We start from the raw sequence: 17,886 nt of genomic DNA, 5'->3' as shown, positions 1-17,886 counted from the left end.
GGACTATTCTAGAGGTAAATGAGTTGCGGGGTCAACTTCATGTCCCCTCTTCTGCTCTCCTAGGGTAACGCAGCCCTGACATTACTGGGTGAACATTTATAGTTAGATTTACTCTTGAATGTAGTTATCCCAGTGGCCTCGAATCTCTGAGGCTGCTGTCAAGCTTGAGGAATTTCCTGCTCTTTGGGGTTGAGTCCCTTGGCACAGAGTTTCCTGAGAGATTGTCATGTGTAGAGCTTTCCTCTGTGTATTTTTAGCATGGCCCCCTTTAGCCTACTTACTACAATTTCCAAAATAAATGGTCTCCAAGGAAAACTGTTTTCTGCAAACATGTAGTTAATGGATACAGAATCCTGTCTCATGTTTCACAAAATGTACCTGACAACAATGCAGCCTCATCCTGTGCTGCACAATACAAACTTCCTCCTCACGGTGCTGTCGGGAGAGTCCTGGTCTGGGCGGGCAGGGGATGGGGAAGGGTGGCTCGGGGATGGAGGAGGCTGGAAACTGAAATTTAAGGGTGAGAAGGCTGTCCCTCCCGTGGTGGTTTGGGGTGGTTACAGGAGTGAGACTTACAGAACCCTCTTTTGTCCCTCCAGTCTGTGTCGGCCCTGGTAGACAAGTTTAAGAAGAATGACCAGGTGTTTGACATCAACGCTGAAGTTGAGAGTGACTGCGGAGACGTCCCTGATGGGTCCCTGGGGGATGACTTTGATGCCAACGATGAACCCGACCGCACTGCAGTTGGGGATCATGAAGAGTTCAGGAGCTGGAAGGAGCCCTGCCAGGTTCAGAGCTGCCAGTAAGGCTCCCAGAGTCCCAGAAAGTGTTTCCATAGGAGTTCTCCATTGGTTCTTTTTTCTTTTTCTCTCATTAAAAAAAAAAATTTCTTTTTTTCTTTTTTTTTTTCAAAAATAGAGACTGGTATCTCACTGCATTGCCCAGGCTGGTCTTGAACTCTTGGGCTCGCAGTCCTCCTGCTTTGGCCTCCCGGAGTGCCAGGATTACAGGTGTGAGCCACCATGCCTGGGCTCTATCGGTTCTTAACAGATTTCCTGCTGGGGTGATTGAATTTGATGTCTGATTGGCTGGGCTGGTGTGCTGTGTCATACCCGACAGCTGAGCTTCTCAGCGGAGTCTTTCTGACTCAGAGGAGTCACACCTGGCTTTGAATGTAGGCCTAGCCACTTTGGTTATACGACTGACATTGCAGGAGTTTGTAAGGATTGGAACAATGTGAAGTGTTTGGAGCAAAGTGCCTGGGATCTAGTAATGGCGTCAGTGTGGCTGCTGTCACCACGTGCTCTTTGGTAGCAGAGAGCATGCTCCCTTTAGTAATGGCGTCAGTGTGGCTGCTGTCACCACATGCGCTTTGGTGGCAGAGAGCACGCTCCCTTTGTCCACGCTGCTGATAGTGTGGCTCTTGGTGACTCTAAGCCACCAATTTGCCATCAGAAAGGTAAGCAAGTAGGAGGTTAGGCAGTGTTGGGTTACCAGATGGGCAGACTGGGGATGAGCAAGGCAGCGAAAACAAAAACAACCAACAAAATTGAGCATATTTGGAGGAGGAGAAGGGTAATTGGTTTAGTAATTTAAATATTTGATTATCCTAGTAAACATAAAAATCATCAGAACTTGGTTGACCTTTATGTATTTAATAGATTAGTGCTGTTTTAATTCTAAATTTAATTTGGAAGCAGGGTCCCACAACCCTTTAGTGTCACGGTCGTGTAAAGGTCTTGAACGGGCCTGGGGGTAGGAGATTTCATGAGATTAGAGTGAACAGTGCCTCTGTTAACTCCTATGTCTATAACAGAGCTTTGCAGGCCTGGGACTGGGGACAGCCAAGCTGGTTTTGTTTGACTAAAACCTTAGAAGTTGCTTAGTGTAATTTCCCACCATGACAAAAATCTCTTCAAGAGCCCTGCTTGGATGTCTTTCCTAGGCTCATTTTTTGTCTGCCCTTGTGGGAAATGATTAGGCTGATAATGTCTTTCAGAATCTGAGTAGGAATCTGGAGCGCTGAGCATCTGGCACATCAAGGTGCCACTGCCCATCCAGGCCCAGTGCCACCCTGCTGTCCAGAATTATAGTATTCACATGGCTGTGATTTTGCCCCATTCTCATCCTGTCTTTTTTTTTTTTTTTTTTTTTTTGAGACAGAGTCTTGCTTTGTTGCCCAGGCTGGAGTGCAGTGGCACGATCTCGACTCACTGCAAGCTCCATCTCCCGGGTTCACGCCATTCTCCTGCCTTAGCCTCCTGAGTAACTGGGACTACAGGTGCCCACCACCATGCCCGGCTAATTTTTTGTATTTTTAGTAGAGATAGGGTTTCACCCTGTTAGCCAGGATGGTCACGATCTCCTGACCTCGTGATCCGCCCATCCCGGCCTCCCAAATTCCTGGGATTACAGGCATGAGCCACCGCGCCCGGCCATCCTGTCTTCTAAGAAGGGAGAAATGATAGGTCAATGGGATGAACTCTTTTAAAAATGTCATTTTCAAATGTCAGAGAAAAGCTATCACTTTCTTAAACAGTGAAGTGACATCTGAGGGACTGACAATAACAAAGAGCTTCCAAGACTTTTATTTGGTTCCTGGAAGATGATTTCTGCTGGTTATTTTGAGCAAATGTCTCCACTTCTCTCCCCTATTCCAAATAGCACAAAATCGTAGACTCTATCCTACCTAGTACATTGGGGCGGGAGGCTGCAGTTCTAGTCTGGGGTTTTACGCATCCTTAAATCCCCTCCGCTTGCCACATCGCTGGCCTTTCCTGGGAGTTCAGTGAGTGAGTGATCTGAGTAGACCTGAACTTGCCGTGAGATGTGGGGCAATGTTACCCCCTTTTGCGGTCTTTGTTTTCTCATCCATGAAAATGCAAGGTTGGGACCACGTGATAACAATATTTGATATTTATTGAGCTCCTTCTTCTTTGTGCAAGATGCTGTGCCAGGTGCCTTATGTGTGTTATTTCACAAATTTACATAATACCTAAAATTAATTATTTTATTGCAGCAACCCTATGATGAGGTCCTATTAGCCCCATCTTACAGATGAGGAAACGGGCTCAGAGAGTTGAATGGGGTGGAGCCGGTGCCACCCAGCGCCTTCGATCAGTCCTGGCCACGTGCAGTGAGCTTTGGGTGGCAGGCTCCAGTCCACACCAGCTGAGCACCTCAGTGGGTAGCGGGGGCCGGATATCACATACCATCCCCGCGCGATTGTGCTCTGCACCCAGGGCTGGAAACCACGGGACTCTGCTGAAAGGTCTTCGGGGGCTTCTGGATGAAGGTGGGGTGGGACAATGCTGAGTGATAAACACCAGTGTTGTGTAGATGCCTCGCGTCATTGGTCCTTGCGTGGCAGCACACTGACAACTGCATAGCATAAAAGGTGGAGCTCTCTGTGCACCTGCCTTGGTAAGGACTGGTCTGCAAAAGTGCGTGTGTCTAAGAGTGAGCTCCTCTCTCTGTGCAGCAGCAGGAGCAGCCGCTGCAGCCCAAGAACACTTGGAGCCCAGTGTTCCCTGTTCTCCGGCCGGCCCTTCTGCAGCGCGAGCGTGCTGATATAAGGCAGTCACCGTGGTTAAAGCCCTAGTCAGGTCAGAGCCCGGAACACAGCCTGCTCCACGCATGCGAGAAGGAAACATTCGGCTGCATGCTGCCTGACGTGCTGAGCCAGCCGGGAGGAGACCTTATCTTACCGGTGTCAGGGCAATGGATTGAACCACGGCTAAATTGAAGGAGGGACCCTGTGATATTATGGGGAGAAGACAGAAGAAATAGAGTTTTCCTGGAGGGACTAGAGATGTTTGAAGTGGGCAGCCTTGAAAAATGGATAGACTATTTTGGACTATAGGTGGATTCATTTAGTTGTTGAGTGGTGAAATTGGGACTGGTAGGATACCTGTGACAGAGCATTGTATGTTGAAAGAATTACTGATTTACGGCCAGGCGCAGTGGCTCACGCCTGTAATCCCAGCACTTTGGGAGGCCGAGTAAAGCGGATCCCGAGGTCAGGAGATCGAGACCATCCTGGGTAACACGGTGAAATCCCGTCTGTACTAAAAATGCAAAAAATTGGCTGGGCACAATGGCGGGCGCGTGTATCCCAGCTACTCGGGAGGCTCAGGCAGGAGAATGGCGTGAACCCGGGAGGCGGAGCTTGCAGTGAGCCGAGATCACGCCAGCCTGGGCGACAGAGCGAGACTCTGTTTCTTTTTTTTTTTTTTTTTTTTTTTGAGACGGAGTCTCGCTCTGTCACCCAGGCTGGAGTGCAGTGGCCGGATCTCAGCTCACTGCAAGCTCCGCCTCCCGGGTTCCCGCCATTCTCCTGCCTCAGCCTCCCGAGTAGCTGGGACTACAGGCACCCGCCACCTCGCCTGGCTAGTTTTTTTTTTGTATTTTTTAGTAGAGACGGGGTTTCACCGTGTTAACCAGGATGGTCTCGATCTCCTGACCTCGTGATCCGCCCGTCTCGGCCTCCCAAAGTGCTGGGATTACAGGCTTGAGCCACCGCGCCCGGCGAGACTCTGTTTCAAAAAAAGAATTATTGAATTACTACAGTTCAAAAATCCTGCAGCGCCTCTGTCCAGCTGCATCACCAGAATCGGGAATGGGAGTCACTCTTCCTCATGGAAGAATATCCATCAGAATGAAGCGGGGATGCTGTTGAAACTGTCTTCCTTCTCCCTCTGGAGTTCACAGCACAGTGCATTTACTACTTAATAACGCGCTAGGTGTCAGATTCTGTTATAGCCGTGCAGACTAGAAATGTGATTTTTTTATTGTGTATTTTAATTGTTTTAATTAGGTTTTAATTACACGATAAATACACAAATATAATCTCCTGTTTTTGTTTTTTAAAAGTCTGTATATAAAGACAAAATCCCCTTTTAAAAGCCTTTTTAGCTTATTCCATATGGCTTATATAAACGGGAACTATATGTATGCTCAGTTCAAATACAGAGCCACTCTTCTGAAACTTCTTTGTTACCTTACCTTCAGAGGGCAGTACAGCAGCACCGGCGTCCTTTCTGACATGTTGGAGCCCTTTAGGAGAAAGCTTGTACCCTGTGGAAAGAGTGAAAAATGGCTGGGCGTGGTGTAATCCTGACATGCCTGTAATCCTAGCACTTTGGGAGGCTGAGGCGGGAGGACTGTTTGAAGCTAGGAGTTCAAGACCAACCTGACCAACATAGTGAGACCCCGTCTCTATTTTCTAAAAATGTAGAAAGAGTGAAAAACCCAACCGAAGCTGCCATGCTGCACTGACCACTTAGACACTCTACATGGCAAAGAATAAAGCTGGATGACCGAACGGATTGTAAGGGGGGCCCCCAAAGCATTAGAGGGACTAAATAATTAGACAAACAAACATTCTTTTCACTTTTAATAGGAACTATAGCGGTATCTTTTGGAGCCCTCATTTACGGAAGGATGGTGAAGAATGGGGTTTGTCATCTTGTGTGGCAAGAAGCCTGTGTGTGGAAGGACCCTGAGGCTGGGATTAAGGGAATTGTGTCCAGCTCCCAGCTCTGGCATTTTACTAGCTGTGGATTCTTACACGAAAAGAATTCTCTTTACTTTTGTCATCTTGTCTCTCAGATTAGGTAGACGAGCATTTTATGGTGCACTTTGAAACTTCCAGAGTACTCGTATAGATATGATTATATTGTTATAAAATTAAGGGAAGCAAATGTACTTGAGAAGTAAAAGGAATTATTAATAATGAAGTATTTGTATTGGACTCACTCTTAGAAATGCAGCTCATTTGTGGACATGCTTCTTCATATGTAAATGCAGCATTGTAATATGTAATGTACATGTACGAATATGATTTCACGTGTGTTACAGGGAAGAAACGATTTCCCTCGGGGATGGAGACGTCAGGACCATGTGCCCCCTTCTGTCTATGAAACCTGGAGAATATTCTTATTTCAGTCCTCGGACCATGTCGATGTGGGCTGGCCCGGATCACTGGCGCTTTAGGCCTCGACGCAAACGTATGTAATTCTAGGTGGAATTTTAAGAAAAGAAGTGTTCATGACCAGCCAGTCAGCAGTTAGCCAAGGAAGAGAAATGCCAGTCACAGCCCTGTTGTGTCTCTCAATAAGTCAGAGAAGCATACAGATGAGCCAGCCTCTTGGTTCGTCAGTTTGCCTGGCCTGGGATGAAGGGACAGTGAAAATGGAAGCCTCTGAGTGAGAAGAGTGCGTAATGGAGTCAGGAGAACGGGGCTCCCAGCCTCACACTGCTCCCTGGTATCCACATGACTTAACTCAGGGGCCATGGGTGGGCATGACCCCCGGGCACTAGAGGGCATACAGGTGCTACTGCACATGCTGGCATTCTGTAGAACTCTGAAGGGCTGTGCTGACCTTATGTGTTTTGCATTGTCTCTTTGAAAGAAAGGGATAAGCATCTGTTGTTTTATATTTTGTTTTGCTTTTGAGACAGGGTCTCACACTGTCACCCAGGCTGAAGTGCAGTGGTAAATCATGGCTCACTGCAGCCTTGACCTCCCAGGCTCAAGCATCCTCCCACCTCAGCCTTCTGAATAGCTGGGACTGCAGGGGCATGCCAGCATGCTCAGTTAATTTTTAAATTTTCTGTAGTGACGGGATCCCGCTTTGTTGCCTAGGCTGGTCTGGACTCCTGGCCTCAAGCGATCCTCCTGCCTTGGCCTCCCAAAGTGTTGAAATTATAGGCATGAGCCACTGCACCCGGCCAAGCATATGTTTCTGATGTGTTTTCTTAGCCAAAACACAAATGATAAGTTTAGAGTGAAAAGAGGGTGGTGATTGAGCACTCCTACCGTTGTGATGCTCAGACACGATGCCACCTTGTGGTTTTGATAAGCCTTGATAAGGCTGTCAGCAGATCTTGGGAAATGAGTAAATAGGCCACAGAAGTGAAGTGCTGACATTTGTGTTCACTCTACAGAAGATGCTCCCTCCCAATCAGAAAACAGAAAGAAGAGCACAAAGAAAGATTTTGAAATTGACTTTGAAGATGATATTGACTTTGATGTATATTTTAGAAAAACAAAGGTTTGTACTGGATTTATTAGGATTGTACTTTCTTAAATTCTCTTCACACTCGTTTTTCCCTTTCAGATGTGATTTTGTTTTTTTTTTTTTTGAGATGGAGTCTCGCTCTGTCGCCCAGGCTGGAGTGCAGTGGCACGATCTTGGCTCACTGCAAGCTCCACCTCCCGGGTTCACGCCATTCTCCTGCCTGAGCCTCCCGAGTAGCTGTGACTAACACAATCTAAGACTATTAAAGGATGTTATTTTTTCAGTGCTGAGATTACAAGTACTTTGAAAAAATAATTTTATGACTGTGTATATTTCCCAAATATCCTGTAATAAATATGTAATAGTTTTAAGAGCAAGAAAATGTAAAACGTTGAAATATAAAAGGTTCAGGATAAGGATGGGGCCAGGTGCAGTGGATTATAGAATCCCAGCACTTTAAGAAGCCAAGCAGGGAGGATGACCTGAGGCCAGGAGTTTGAGATCAGCCTGGGCAACGCCACCACCTAGCCACCTAGCCACCACCATGCCCGGCTAATTTTTTTGTATTTTTAGTAGAGTCGGGGTTTCACCATGTTAGCCAGGATGGTCTTGATCTCCTGACCTCGTGATCCTCCTGCCTCGGCCTCCCAAAGTGCTGGGATTACAGGCTTGAGCCACCGAGCCTGGCCTCAGATGTGATTTTTTAAAATTCCATACAAATTTAACTCTTAGAGCAAACAGATGGTTTCATTCTTCCTTGTTCCCTAAAGGCACTATTGAGAAATAGTCCTAAACTCAGTGGCAGAAAGAATCAAATTTAGAATAAAAAGAATAATGCTAGCAGAATCATTTTTTTACATAGAACTGTGAGAGTGATGGTAGACTCATGCTGTCCAAACCCTTCCCAAACTGCTTTAAAAAAGTAAGATGTTTTGCCCATTGTTAAAATGCCTAAAACACTTTTTAAAATAAAAATTATAGGCTGCTACTATTCTGACCAAGTCCACTTTGGAGAACCAGAACTGGAGAGCTACCACCCTTCCTACGGATTTCCACTACGACGTCGACACCCTGGTCCAGCTCCACCTCAAACCAGGCACCAGGGTAAGCCCGTTTCTCGGTTCCTTTAAGCACGCAAGGTATCAGTGGCTGATGGTGTGACGTTAGGCAGTGCCTTTGAGGAAGGGGGGAGTGTGAGGAGGGGTTGTGTTGGGGTGTGAAGTTAGGCAGTGCCTTTGAGGAAGGGGGGAGCGTGAGGAGGGTTGTGTTAGGGTGTGACGTTAGGCAGTGCCTTTGAGGAAGGGGGAGTGTGAGGAGGGGTTGTGTTGGGGTGTGACGTTAGGCAGTGCCTTTGAGGAAGGGGAAGTGTGAGGAGGGTTGCGTTAGAGTGTGACGTTAGGCAGTGCCTTTGAGGAAGGGGGGAGTGTGAGGAGGGTTGTGTTAGAGTGTGACGTTAGGCAGTGCCTTTGAGGACAGGGGAGTGTGAGGAGGGTTGTGTTAGAGTGTGACGTTAGGCAGTGCCTTTGAGGAAGGGGGGAGTGTGAGGAGGGGCTGTGTTAGGGTGTGACGTTAGGCAGTGCCTTTGAGGAAGGGGGGAGTATGAGGAGGGTTGCGTTACAGTGTGACGTTAGGCAGTGCCTTTGAGGACGGGGGAGTGTGAGGAGGGTTGTGTTAGAGTGTGACGTTAGGCAGTGCCTTTGAGGAAGGGGGGAGTGTGAGGAGGGTTGTGTTAGCCAGGGGGTGTTGCCAGGAAATCAGATAGATAAGGCAAAGAAAGCTAAAAGGAAAGGCTTGTATGATGGACACACAGTAAACACTCAGAAATATTTTACCTAGCAAGAATGCTGGAAACTGAAGCCTCCATGCTGAAATTTAGTGGGGCAGTGGGTATAGTTTTTTGGTGAAGTTTCAACAATTTTTTAGTTGTTTTTTGTTTCCTTTGCTTTCTCCATTTATTTATTTATTTATTTATTTATTTATTTATTGAGAGACAGAATTTCACTCTTGTTGCCCCAGGCTAGAGTGCAATGGTGCGATCTTGTCTCACTGCAACCTCTCCCGGGTTCAAGCAGTTCTCCTGCCTCAGCCTCCCAAGTAACTGGGATTACAGGTGCCTGCCACCATGCCTGGTGAATTTTTTGTATTTTTAGTAGGGATGGGGTTTCACCATGTTGGCCAGGCTAGTCTCGAACTTCTGACCTCAGGTGATCCACCTGCCTCAGCCTCCCAAAGTGCTGGGATTATAGGTGTGAGCCACCGTGCCCGACTGATTCCTTTGCTTTCTCGTTGAAGTTGTGGATTTACTCACCAATTGCTTTATACAGTGAGGTTGCCTTACTCATGATCCAAGGTAATGGGTTTTCTATCAAAATTGTTCAAGTGCACCAAGTTGACTTTCAGAAAGCCGGAGGGTAGATTTTCCAACTTTTGTTTTTAGTGAAGGAACTCTTTTTCTTTTTTTTTTTTTTTGAGACGGAGTCTCACTCTGTCGCCCAGGCTGGAGTGCAGTGGCGCGATCTCGGCTCACTGCAAGCTCCGCCTCCCGGGTTCACGCCATTCTCCTGCCTCAGCCTCCCGAGTAGCTGGGACTACAGGCGCCCACAACCGCGCCCGGCTAATTTTTTGTATTTTTAGTAGAGACGGGGTTTCACCGTGGTCTCGATCTCCTGACCTTGTGATCCGCCCGCCTCGGCCTCCCAAAGCGCTGGGATTACAGGCGTGAGCCACCGTGCCCGGCCAGGAACTCTTTTTCAAGTAACACTGTGCAGAATGCCTAAGCGCCAGTCCCACAGAAGTAGAGCTGCTCTGGTTTGTTTGGGACTGGTAGAGACGCCGAGCCCTGCTACTCCAGGTTTGCACTGTGCAGTGGAAAGTCTGTTAGACTTGGATGACTTGGGAGGGCCCTTCTGACGCTAAAATTGTATAATTCTAGGAGGAGACTGGGCATAAGAATTAAGGTTTACTTCTCTAACTTGTTCAGTAGCTTTTTAAAAAATTGCTTTCTGCATTTATTCTTTCCTTTAGTTACTTAAGATGGCCCAGGGCCGAAGGGCAGAGACTGAGCATTATGAAGAAATTGAAGACTATGATTACAACAACCCTAACGACACCTCCAACTTCTGCCCTGGATTACAGGTGAAGGGGGAAAGGGGCTGTGTCCTCCCTTCTAAGCCAGGGAGTCATTTTTCTCTGCTTCCCATGTCCCCACTTTATATGGCGGGAGACTGTTGGAAATTTTGAATCCAATAGAGGTTTTCTGGGTGAAGGGTCTGCCGTCCACCCAGTGCTGGGAGCTGAGCAGAGTCGAGGAAACAGCCTCACCCTCGGCCTGCCCTACCTCACATCCTACATGCAGGAAGCAAATGGCCACACTGGAGTGAATGCATCAGCATGTGAATGAGTGTTTAGCCTCTGCTACAAAGTACTAATATTGGCTGTTGTGGGATTTCAAAGGAATATAAACACTTTGTCCTCTTACGAGCTAGTATTTTGGCCAGGTAGACAAAACATATAGACATGTGAAGGTGGTGTGATCTGGTGTGGCAAAAAATAAGTCTTCGGGGTGTATCTCCGATGACCAGGTTTCTAGCTCTGAATGTAGTTCTCATATTGCAAGCTTGTTGTGAACTTGTACAAGCCATCCCCAATCTTTAGATCATGGTTTAGACTAAAGAATGTCCATATCCCTTCTCTGAGTCTACTGATGAGATGGCTGATACAGGTAACAGAAACTGGAAAAATAGGCTTCATCTGTGCCCCTGTATGTGGAAAGGGAGAAAAGAACTGGAAAAAAAAATTATTCACCTTATATTCTTACTTGGAAGAGAGTTAGGCTGTTATATTTTAGTGAAAATCCAGACTGACCTTTTGACCAGTGCTTCTCAAACTTTAACTTTTATACAGATCACCCAGGGAGCCTATTTAAAGACTGACTCCTGACCTGTGTCCCCCAGCGCCACCCCTGCCCCTAGATACTGATACATTCACTCTGGATGTGATCCCGAAAATGACTTTCTCACTGGTTTCTGGGTGGTACCCCTGCTACTGACCAGATGGCCCCAGGAATCTCCTGTGCTTTCCTTGGGTGATATGTGCAGGTCATATCTCTGGTATTTGAGGAATGTTTTCTGTAAAATGAAATCCTAAATCAGTTAGAAGCTGAAGGGGGGACATAGTGGCAATTATGATTATTGAATTTCTTTTAACTCCTGCTCAAAGGGTCTTAGGTTGATAACAGACACCTCTGTAATAGGGTTTATGTAAAACAGGATGACAATTAGGGGCACCTAGAAGTTCATCGCAGTGTAACTCACTCAGTGAACTATCAGATGGTCTCTTCTTGCTTCGTAAACACGGAGTCTGTTTCACGGGTGTTTCTAAGCTCCTCTGGCAGCTTCCACCAAACTCAAAGAGCTGTTTCTTGCCCAGGCTGCCGACAGTGATGATGAAGATTCTGATGACTTATTCGTGGGACCAGTTGGGAACTCTGACCTCTCACCTTATCCTTGCCATCCACCTAAGACGGCACAACAGAATGGCGACACTCCGGAAGCCCAAGGATTAGACATCACAACATATGGGGAGTCAAACCTGGTAGCCGAGCCTCAGAAGGTACGGATGAAACAGCAGAGAATTACATTGTTTGCCTGAAGTCTGTGTAATTGCCTCTTATATGAGAGTCGTGTCAGTCTGAGCTTGTTTTCTTCTCAATTTTAACCTGTTGTTCCGAGTTTTAATAGGTTGTGAGAGTGAGCTGATGCTAATTAGGTTGTGTGGAACTGACCCTCTCTCCAAAGACCTTGAAAAGACAACTGGGGAGGAACTGGTCACCCAAATAAGGCATATGAATGAAGGCTGCAGGCAGAGAGTATAAATTTATATGCTAATTCAGCAAGGCTAGCTAGCTGTGTGGCTCTGAAAAATCTTGGCCCGATTCAGTTTGTATTAAATTATCACGCATTAGACGTTTGTCTCCTCCGTACCAGCTGGAAGGCTTTGTGCTTGCCTTAGTATTTGATTCACTTACCTCTTTCACACTGGCGTTCCAGTTAGCCTTAATGTAGACTGCAGTTGATCGAAAAGAAATTTAGATTTGATATGAGGGACTCTGTTTTAGTGTCCAAAGAGAGCTCTGGGCCGGGTGCAGTGGCTCACGCCTGTAATCCCAGCACTTTGGGAGGCCGAGGCAGGTGGATCACGAGGTCAGGAGTTCGAGACCAGCCTGGCCAACATGGTGAAACCCCATCTCTAATAAAAATACAAAAATTAGCTGGGTGTGGTGGCAGGTGCCTGTAATCCCAGCTACTCTGGAGGCTGAGGCAGGAGAATCATTTGAACCCGGGAGGCGGAGGTTGCAGTGGGCCAAGATCGTGCCACTGCACTTCAACTTGGGCAACAGCGTGAGACTCCGTTTCCCGCACCCCTCCCACAAAAAAAAGACTTTGAGACCAGCATGGCCAAAATGGTGAAACACCATCTCTACTAAAAATACAAAAATTAGTGGGTACCTGTAATCCCAGCTCCTCGGGAGGCTGAGGCTGGAGAATCGCTTGCACCCAGGAGGCGGAGGTTGCACCATTGCAATCCAGCCTGGGTGACAAGAGCAAAACTCCGTCTCGGAAAAAAACAAAAACAAAACAAAACAAAAAACCAACAACAGAGAGCTCTGTAGCTCCTTGGTGGAAATTGGATTCCTTCTTTAGTTGAACTCCAGACCTTTGTTTTTACAGTGGGTTAATGGTAAAAGTTTCTTTATTCTGCTTAGTTTTACTCTGTCATATACCTATTTCAGGTAAATAAAATTGAAATTCACTATGCCAAGACTGCCAAAAAGATGGACATGAAGAAGTTGAAGCAGAGCATGTGGAGTCTGCTGACAGCGCTCTCTGGAAAGGAGGCGGATGCAGAGGTCAGATGCTCTGCCTGTTCTCTAGGTGCCCAGCATGCGGGAGGGGAGTGGTTGATGTCTACAGCTGAAGACACCTCGATTTGGGCAATGCCTCCAAGGCAGAAACGTTCATTCAAAAATACAGAAAGCTGGGCATGGTGGCTCACGCGTGTGATCCCAGCACTTGGGGAGGTTGAAGTGGGAAGATCACTTGAACCCAGGAGTTTGAGGTTACAGTGAGCTATGATACGATCGTACCACTCACTCCAGTCTGGGCAACAGAGAGAGATCCTTGAAAAACAAAACAAAAATACAAGGAAGACATCATGCCTCTAAGAGAGAAATGAACCAAGTGTACAAGGAGGCAGGTCACACAGACTGTGATACAAATAGCAGACTAGTGTGTAAGGCATGATTCAGCCTTGCTGGTAATCAAAAAAGACAAGTGAAGCAATCTTGATGCTACTGTAAAACAGCAGCAGGTTCAGTAATTCAACTGTTTTCCATTAGTGAGGAGGGAAATTTGGAGTCCTCATTCACTGCTGGTACAGTTTAAGTTGCTATATGCTATGAAATGTTTAAACCCTTTGATCTAATAATTCTGATTTCAGGAATGTATTCTCAGTAGGAAGATAGTGGAAAAGTAATTATTATACTGTCAGATTCTGCTTCTCCTTCAGAACAAGCTGAAACCTTGATTAACCTGGTCCATCTCAATGAAAGGAAGTATCAGTTAATTAGAATCCTTCCTTCTTTCTGACTCCTTCTTCTCAGGTAATGTTCTGAGTTTAGACCTTCTGTAGCTGAGAAATGAAAACTGATAAGTTGATTGAGGGCCCTAAGCTGGATATCAGAGAAAGCTTCAGTCATATTTATAAACTTTTATCAACTAGAACAGGATGCAAGCATGTGTCTTTGTCTTAAGTGGAAAGTTTGACTTTACTTTTCAGTATGAATTTTGTGCTGCCCTTAGCAGTGCAGTCCAGTTGAAGCTACAAGTAATCATGGCTTTGGCTGGGCACAGTGGCTCACAGCTGTAATCCCAGCAGGTGTGAGGCCAAGGTGGGTGGATCATGAGGTCAGGCGTTCAAAACCAGCCTGGCCAACATGGTGAAACCCCGTCTCTACTTAAAAAAAAAAAAAAAAAAAAAAAGCCAGGCATGGTGGTGGGTGGTGGGCATCTGTAATCCCAGCTACTCAGGAGGCTGAGACAGGAGAATCACCTGAACCCAGGAGGCAGAGGTTGCAGTGAGCCGAGATCGTGCCACTGCACTCTAGTCTGGCGACAGAGCGAGACTCCGTCTCAAAAAACAAAAAAATCATGACTTTTTATTACTGCTTTTTTTTTCTTGTTTGTTTTCAGAGCACCCTAGGACACCTTTACAGTGTCTCCTTTACCAGGGTGATGCTGACCATTGACATCCATGTTCACCACAATGTCATTAGAGCAGGACTGAGACACTGGTTCCCTTTGTAGATCCTTTTTTTTTTTTTTTTTTTTTTTTTGAGACGGAGTCTCACGCTGTTGCCCAGGCTGGAGTGCAGTGGCGCGATCTCGGCTCACTGCAAGCTCCGCCTCCCGGGTTCCCGCCATTCTCCTGCCTCAGCCTCCTGAGTAGCTGGGACTACAGGCGCCCGCCACCGCGCCCGGCTAATTTTTTGTATTTTTAGTAGAGACGGGGTTTCACTGTGGTCTCGATCTCCTGACCTTGTGATCCGCCCGCCTCGGCCTCCCAAAGTACTGGGATTACAGGCTTGAGCCACCGCGCCCGGCCTGTAGATCCTTTTTCTTCAAAATAACTAAGAAATTTGTTTTCATTTCATTTAGGTATAGACTTTTTGGTGATACAACTTTATTTTTGTTGCTTTTTTTTTTTTTTTTTTTCTTTTTTTGAGACGGAGTCTTGCTCTGTTGCCCAGGCTAGAGTGCAGTGGCGCTATCTCAGCCCACTGCAAGCTCTGCCTCCCAGGTTCACTCCTGCCTCAGCCTCCCGAGTAGCTGGGACTACAGGCTCCCGCCACAATGCCCGGCTAATTTTTTTGTATTTTTAATAGAGACAGGGTTTCACTGTGTTAGCCAGGATGGTCTCGATCTCCTGACCTCGTGATCCACCCGCCTCGGCCACTTGAAGTGCTGGGATTACAGGCGTGAGCCACCACGCCCAGCCTTTTATTGCTCTTTCAAAAGTGCACCAGCCCTAACTGTCCGACGTGTAAATGTGCTTCTGTTAGGCAAACCACAGGGAAGCTGGAAAAGAAGGGGCCCTGGCAGAAGTGGCTGACAAGAAGAGGCTCAGCGGGCTCACGAAGGACCTGCAGAGAAGGTGCGGGCTGGCAGGCGTGGGGCTTTGTGGGGGCTCACCTGCTCTCCTCTGAGCTGTCCGCGTGGCGGGCTCCCCCCCCACCACACACACACACACACAACCTGTTTCCTATGACCCTTGTAGTGGCTGTTCTGTTTTCTCTCTGTGTTAATAGATAAGTTAATACAGACCAACTTTAAAAAAGGTGTTTTTCGGTGCCAGTGGTCAGAGTCTAACAGGAGATATTTTATCTCAAATAAGAAACTAGAAAAATCTGCTTATAAAATGCATCTGAAAGATTTGTTTCTCATTAGTTTAGTCATTGTTTGTGTGAATTATTCATACTTGATGAATGAACCTTTGTTCTAACAGTTGCAGTGACCTAAACACTTGCCCCTTTCTTTCCAGCCTGCCCCCTGTCATGGCTCAGAACCTCTCCATACCTCTGGCTTTTGCCTGTCTCCTACATTTAGCCAATGAAAAGGTAGGTAATTAAGGTAAGCATGGGAATATTAGAGTATTCCCTGTTTATGTCAAGTCATTTAGCTTTTTATTTGATCTTGCATGGGCTACCATAGGATTTCTTAAATACCGTGACTTGTGTAGTACCTTCAACCCAAATGATTAACCAGGCACCTAGAAGTAACTTAGGAAAAACCTATTAGGTTCGATTAGCAATGAAAATAGCACTGAGGACCCAAATGGTAAGATTTTAGATGACGGAATTGTGATTGGTGAGTTCCCCAACCTAAGAACACAATGTGCTTTTACTTCACTGGGTGTCAAAGACTATAAAGGCCAAAGCCTCGTTGTACCAAAGTCAAGACATATGGGAGACATGGCAGAGGAAAGAGGAGAGAGATGAGGATGGAAAGAAAACAGTTGCAGAAAGAGTACGTTTGGGCGTCGCTCACTGAGCACTTGGTATCCATTAGGGTCCCCAGCCAGCTGATGACAGCGCAGCCTTTGGCACCTGCAGTAGAGGCTATGGGCTGGGCCACGGCATGTGCGGCAAGCGCCACCCTGGGGCTGGGGCACTGTGGCCATGGTGTGCACCGTCACTGTCAGCTCCCCAGGAGGAGGGGTGGGCACTGGTGTGCAGGTACTGTCTGAATGCCGAAGTGTGGTTTCAGAGGGTGATTATGGGAATGGAATGGTAGCAAAAATGGGGTGCTGGTGGAAGCATCCAGGATTTCCTGTGTGCCAACATGTGACCTCTGGCCTCCTAGTGAAATCGAGCAGTGAGGACTAGCTCCATTTTCCAGGTCTCACTCTGCTTCAGAGAGAGATTGCCCTGGCCTGTGTGGCACAGCCATCAGCCAGTCCCAGTGACCTACCACTGGAAGTCAGAGACCAGTTTTTCTCTTGTCAGTACCTTGCTTAGCTCACAACCTCCTGAAGAAGAAGAAACTGTCCAGTTAGCAGAAGCTAGTTTTGATTCTGGGTGGGGAACAGGCACAGAAGAGCCACTGGGCCAGGACCAAGTGCTGTCTGCCTCCGACGACTGTGCTGACCACTGGGCTCGTAACCACCAGTCTGGGTGCTCAAACCTGAGGCCTAAACAAAAGAGCCCAGCCTAGTTCCCAAGAAGGAACAATTGTGCATCAGAGCCCGTGGGAATGGTTTTAACCCAGGAATGCTGAACTTGCATGGCTGCTGTTGGGGGGCAGTAAGACGGGGACCGGTGACTGTGGAGAGAGGACGTGCCCCGTTCACAAGCCTATGAAGGCAGACATGCCCGTGGTTATAGGAGATGGTAGTTCCTATACCTGACACATCCTAAGGTATCCGATGTCACGTGCAAACTATGTGAAGAGAGAATGACTAAGAAAATAAAAAATTAAAAAATATACTATTATCATTGTTCTGACAAATTCACAAGTGGCTCTGCTGAGGATACACCATCTGAGGTGGGTGGTGTGCAGGCCATCCATCTGTCTGACTTGAGAAGTGTCGGGGGAGGCCTGGAATCTCATTCACACACCATCTTGGTGGAAATAGGTGCCGGTGACTCTCCCACATGGGTGCTGGTCTCCTAGCACACCAGGCTCCTAGGCTGGTCTCCAAAGCTTAGAAACCCTTCTGAGTCCAATTTAAGAGTGTTACTGCCTTCGCTCATCAGCCCTAGCCTGAAGGTCAGAGTGCTTCTCTGGGCTGTGTGTCTCCACAGAAACCTGCCTTGAGAGAGTGACTTCATGGCCCTCACTTGTTTCTTTTTTTTTTTTTTTTTTTTTTTCTTTTTTTTTTTTTGAGACGGAGTCTCGCTCAGTCGCCCAGGCTGGAGTGCAGTGGCCGGATCTCAGCTCACTGCAAGCTCCGCCTCCCGGGTTCACGCCATTCTCCTGCCTCAGCCTCCCGAGTAGCTGGGACTACAGGCGCCCGCCACCGCGCCCAGCTAAGTTTTGTATTTTTAGTAGAGACGGGGTTTCACCGTGTTAGTCAGGATGGTCTCGATCTCCTCGTGATCCGCCCATCTCGGCCTCCCAAAGTGCTGGGATTACAGGCGTGAGCCACCGCGCCCGGCCGGCCCTCACTTGTTTCTTAAGGAGCAGGCCAGGACAACGCTGCTAAGATACATTAGTGACTCTGCGGCTTCACCGAGGTTGTTTTCACTGAGGCCATGCTGCTCCGACCCCAGCTCCGGACCCCTGCCCTCAGTAGCAGTCCAGCCTCG

The 17,886-nt window shown here is 47.3% G+C and overlaps 1 protein-coding gene across 4 annotated transcripts in view; it reads left to right on the top strand.

Moving 5' to 3' along the window:
- Positions 1–17,886, top strand: part of LOC105490313 (non-SMC condensin I complex subunit H) — a 38,039-nt gene that overhangs the window by 17,990 nt on the left and 2,163 nt on the right. For 2 of the 4 annotated variants that reach the window (XM_071077350.1, XM_071077351.1), the window contains exons 9-17: positions 600–802; positions 5,860–6,008; positions 6,949–7,055; positions 8,004–8,126; positions 10,047–10,157; positions 11,451–11,633; positions 12,814–12,930; positions 15,142–15,233; positions 15,621–15,696. In XM_071077350.1, the coding sequence (XP_070933451.1) occupies positions 600–802; positions 5,860–6,008; positions 6,949–7,055; positions 8,004–8,126; positions 10,047–10,157; positions 11,451–11,633; positions 12,814–12,930; positions 15,142–15,233; positions 15,621–15,696 (1,161 nt within the window). Of the gene's footprint in view, positions 1–599; positions 803–5,859; positions 6,009–6,948; positions 7,056–8,003; positions 8,127–10,046; positions 10,158–11,450; positions 11,634–12,813; positions 12,931–13,589; positions 13,684–15,141; positions 15,234–15,620; positions 15,710–17,886 lie in introns of those variants that run through there. The other 2 variants (XR_011612146.1, XM_071077352.1) reach the window with 2 other exon arrangements.

This window comes from Macaca nemestrina, chromosome 13 (genome assembly GCF_043159975.1).
Source record: "Macaca nemestrina isolate mMacNem1 chromosome 13, mMacNem.hap1, whole genome shotgun sequence".
NCBI classification, from domain to species: domain Eukaryota; kingdom Metazoa; phylum Chordata; class Mammalia; order Primates; family Cercopithecidae; genus Macaca; species Macaca nemestrina.
Note: the sequence above shows the minus strand (reverse complement) of the source record. Positions and strands in the feature narration are given on the sequence as shown.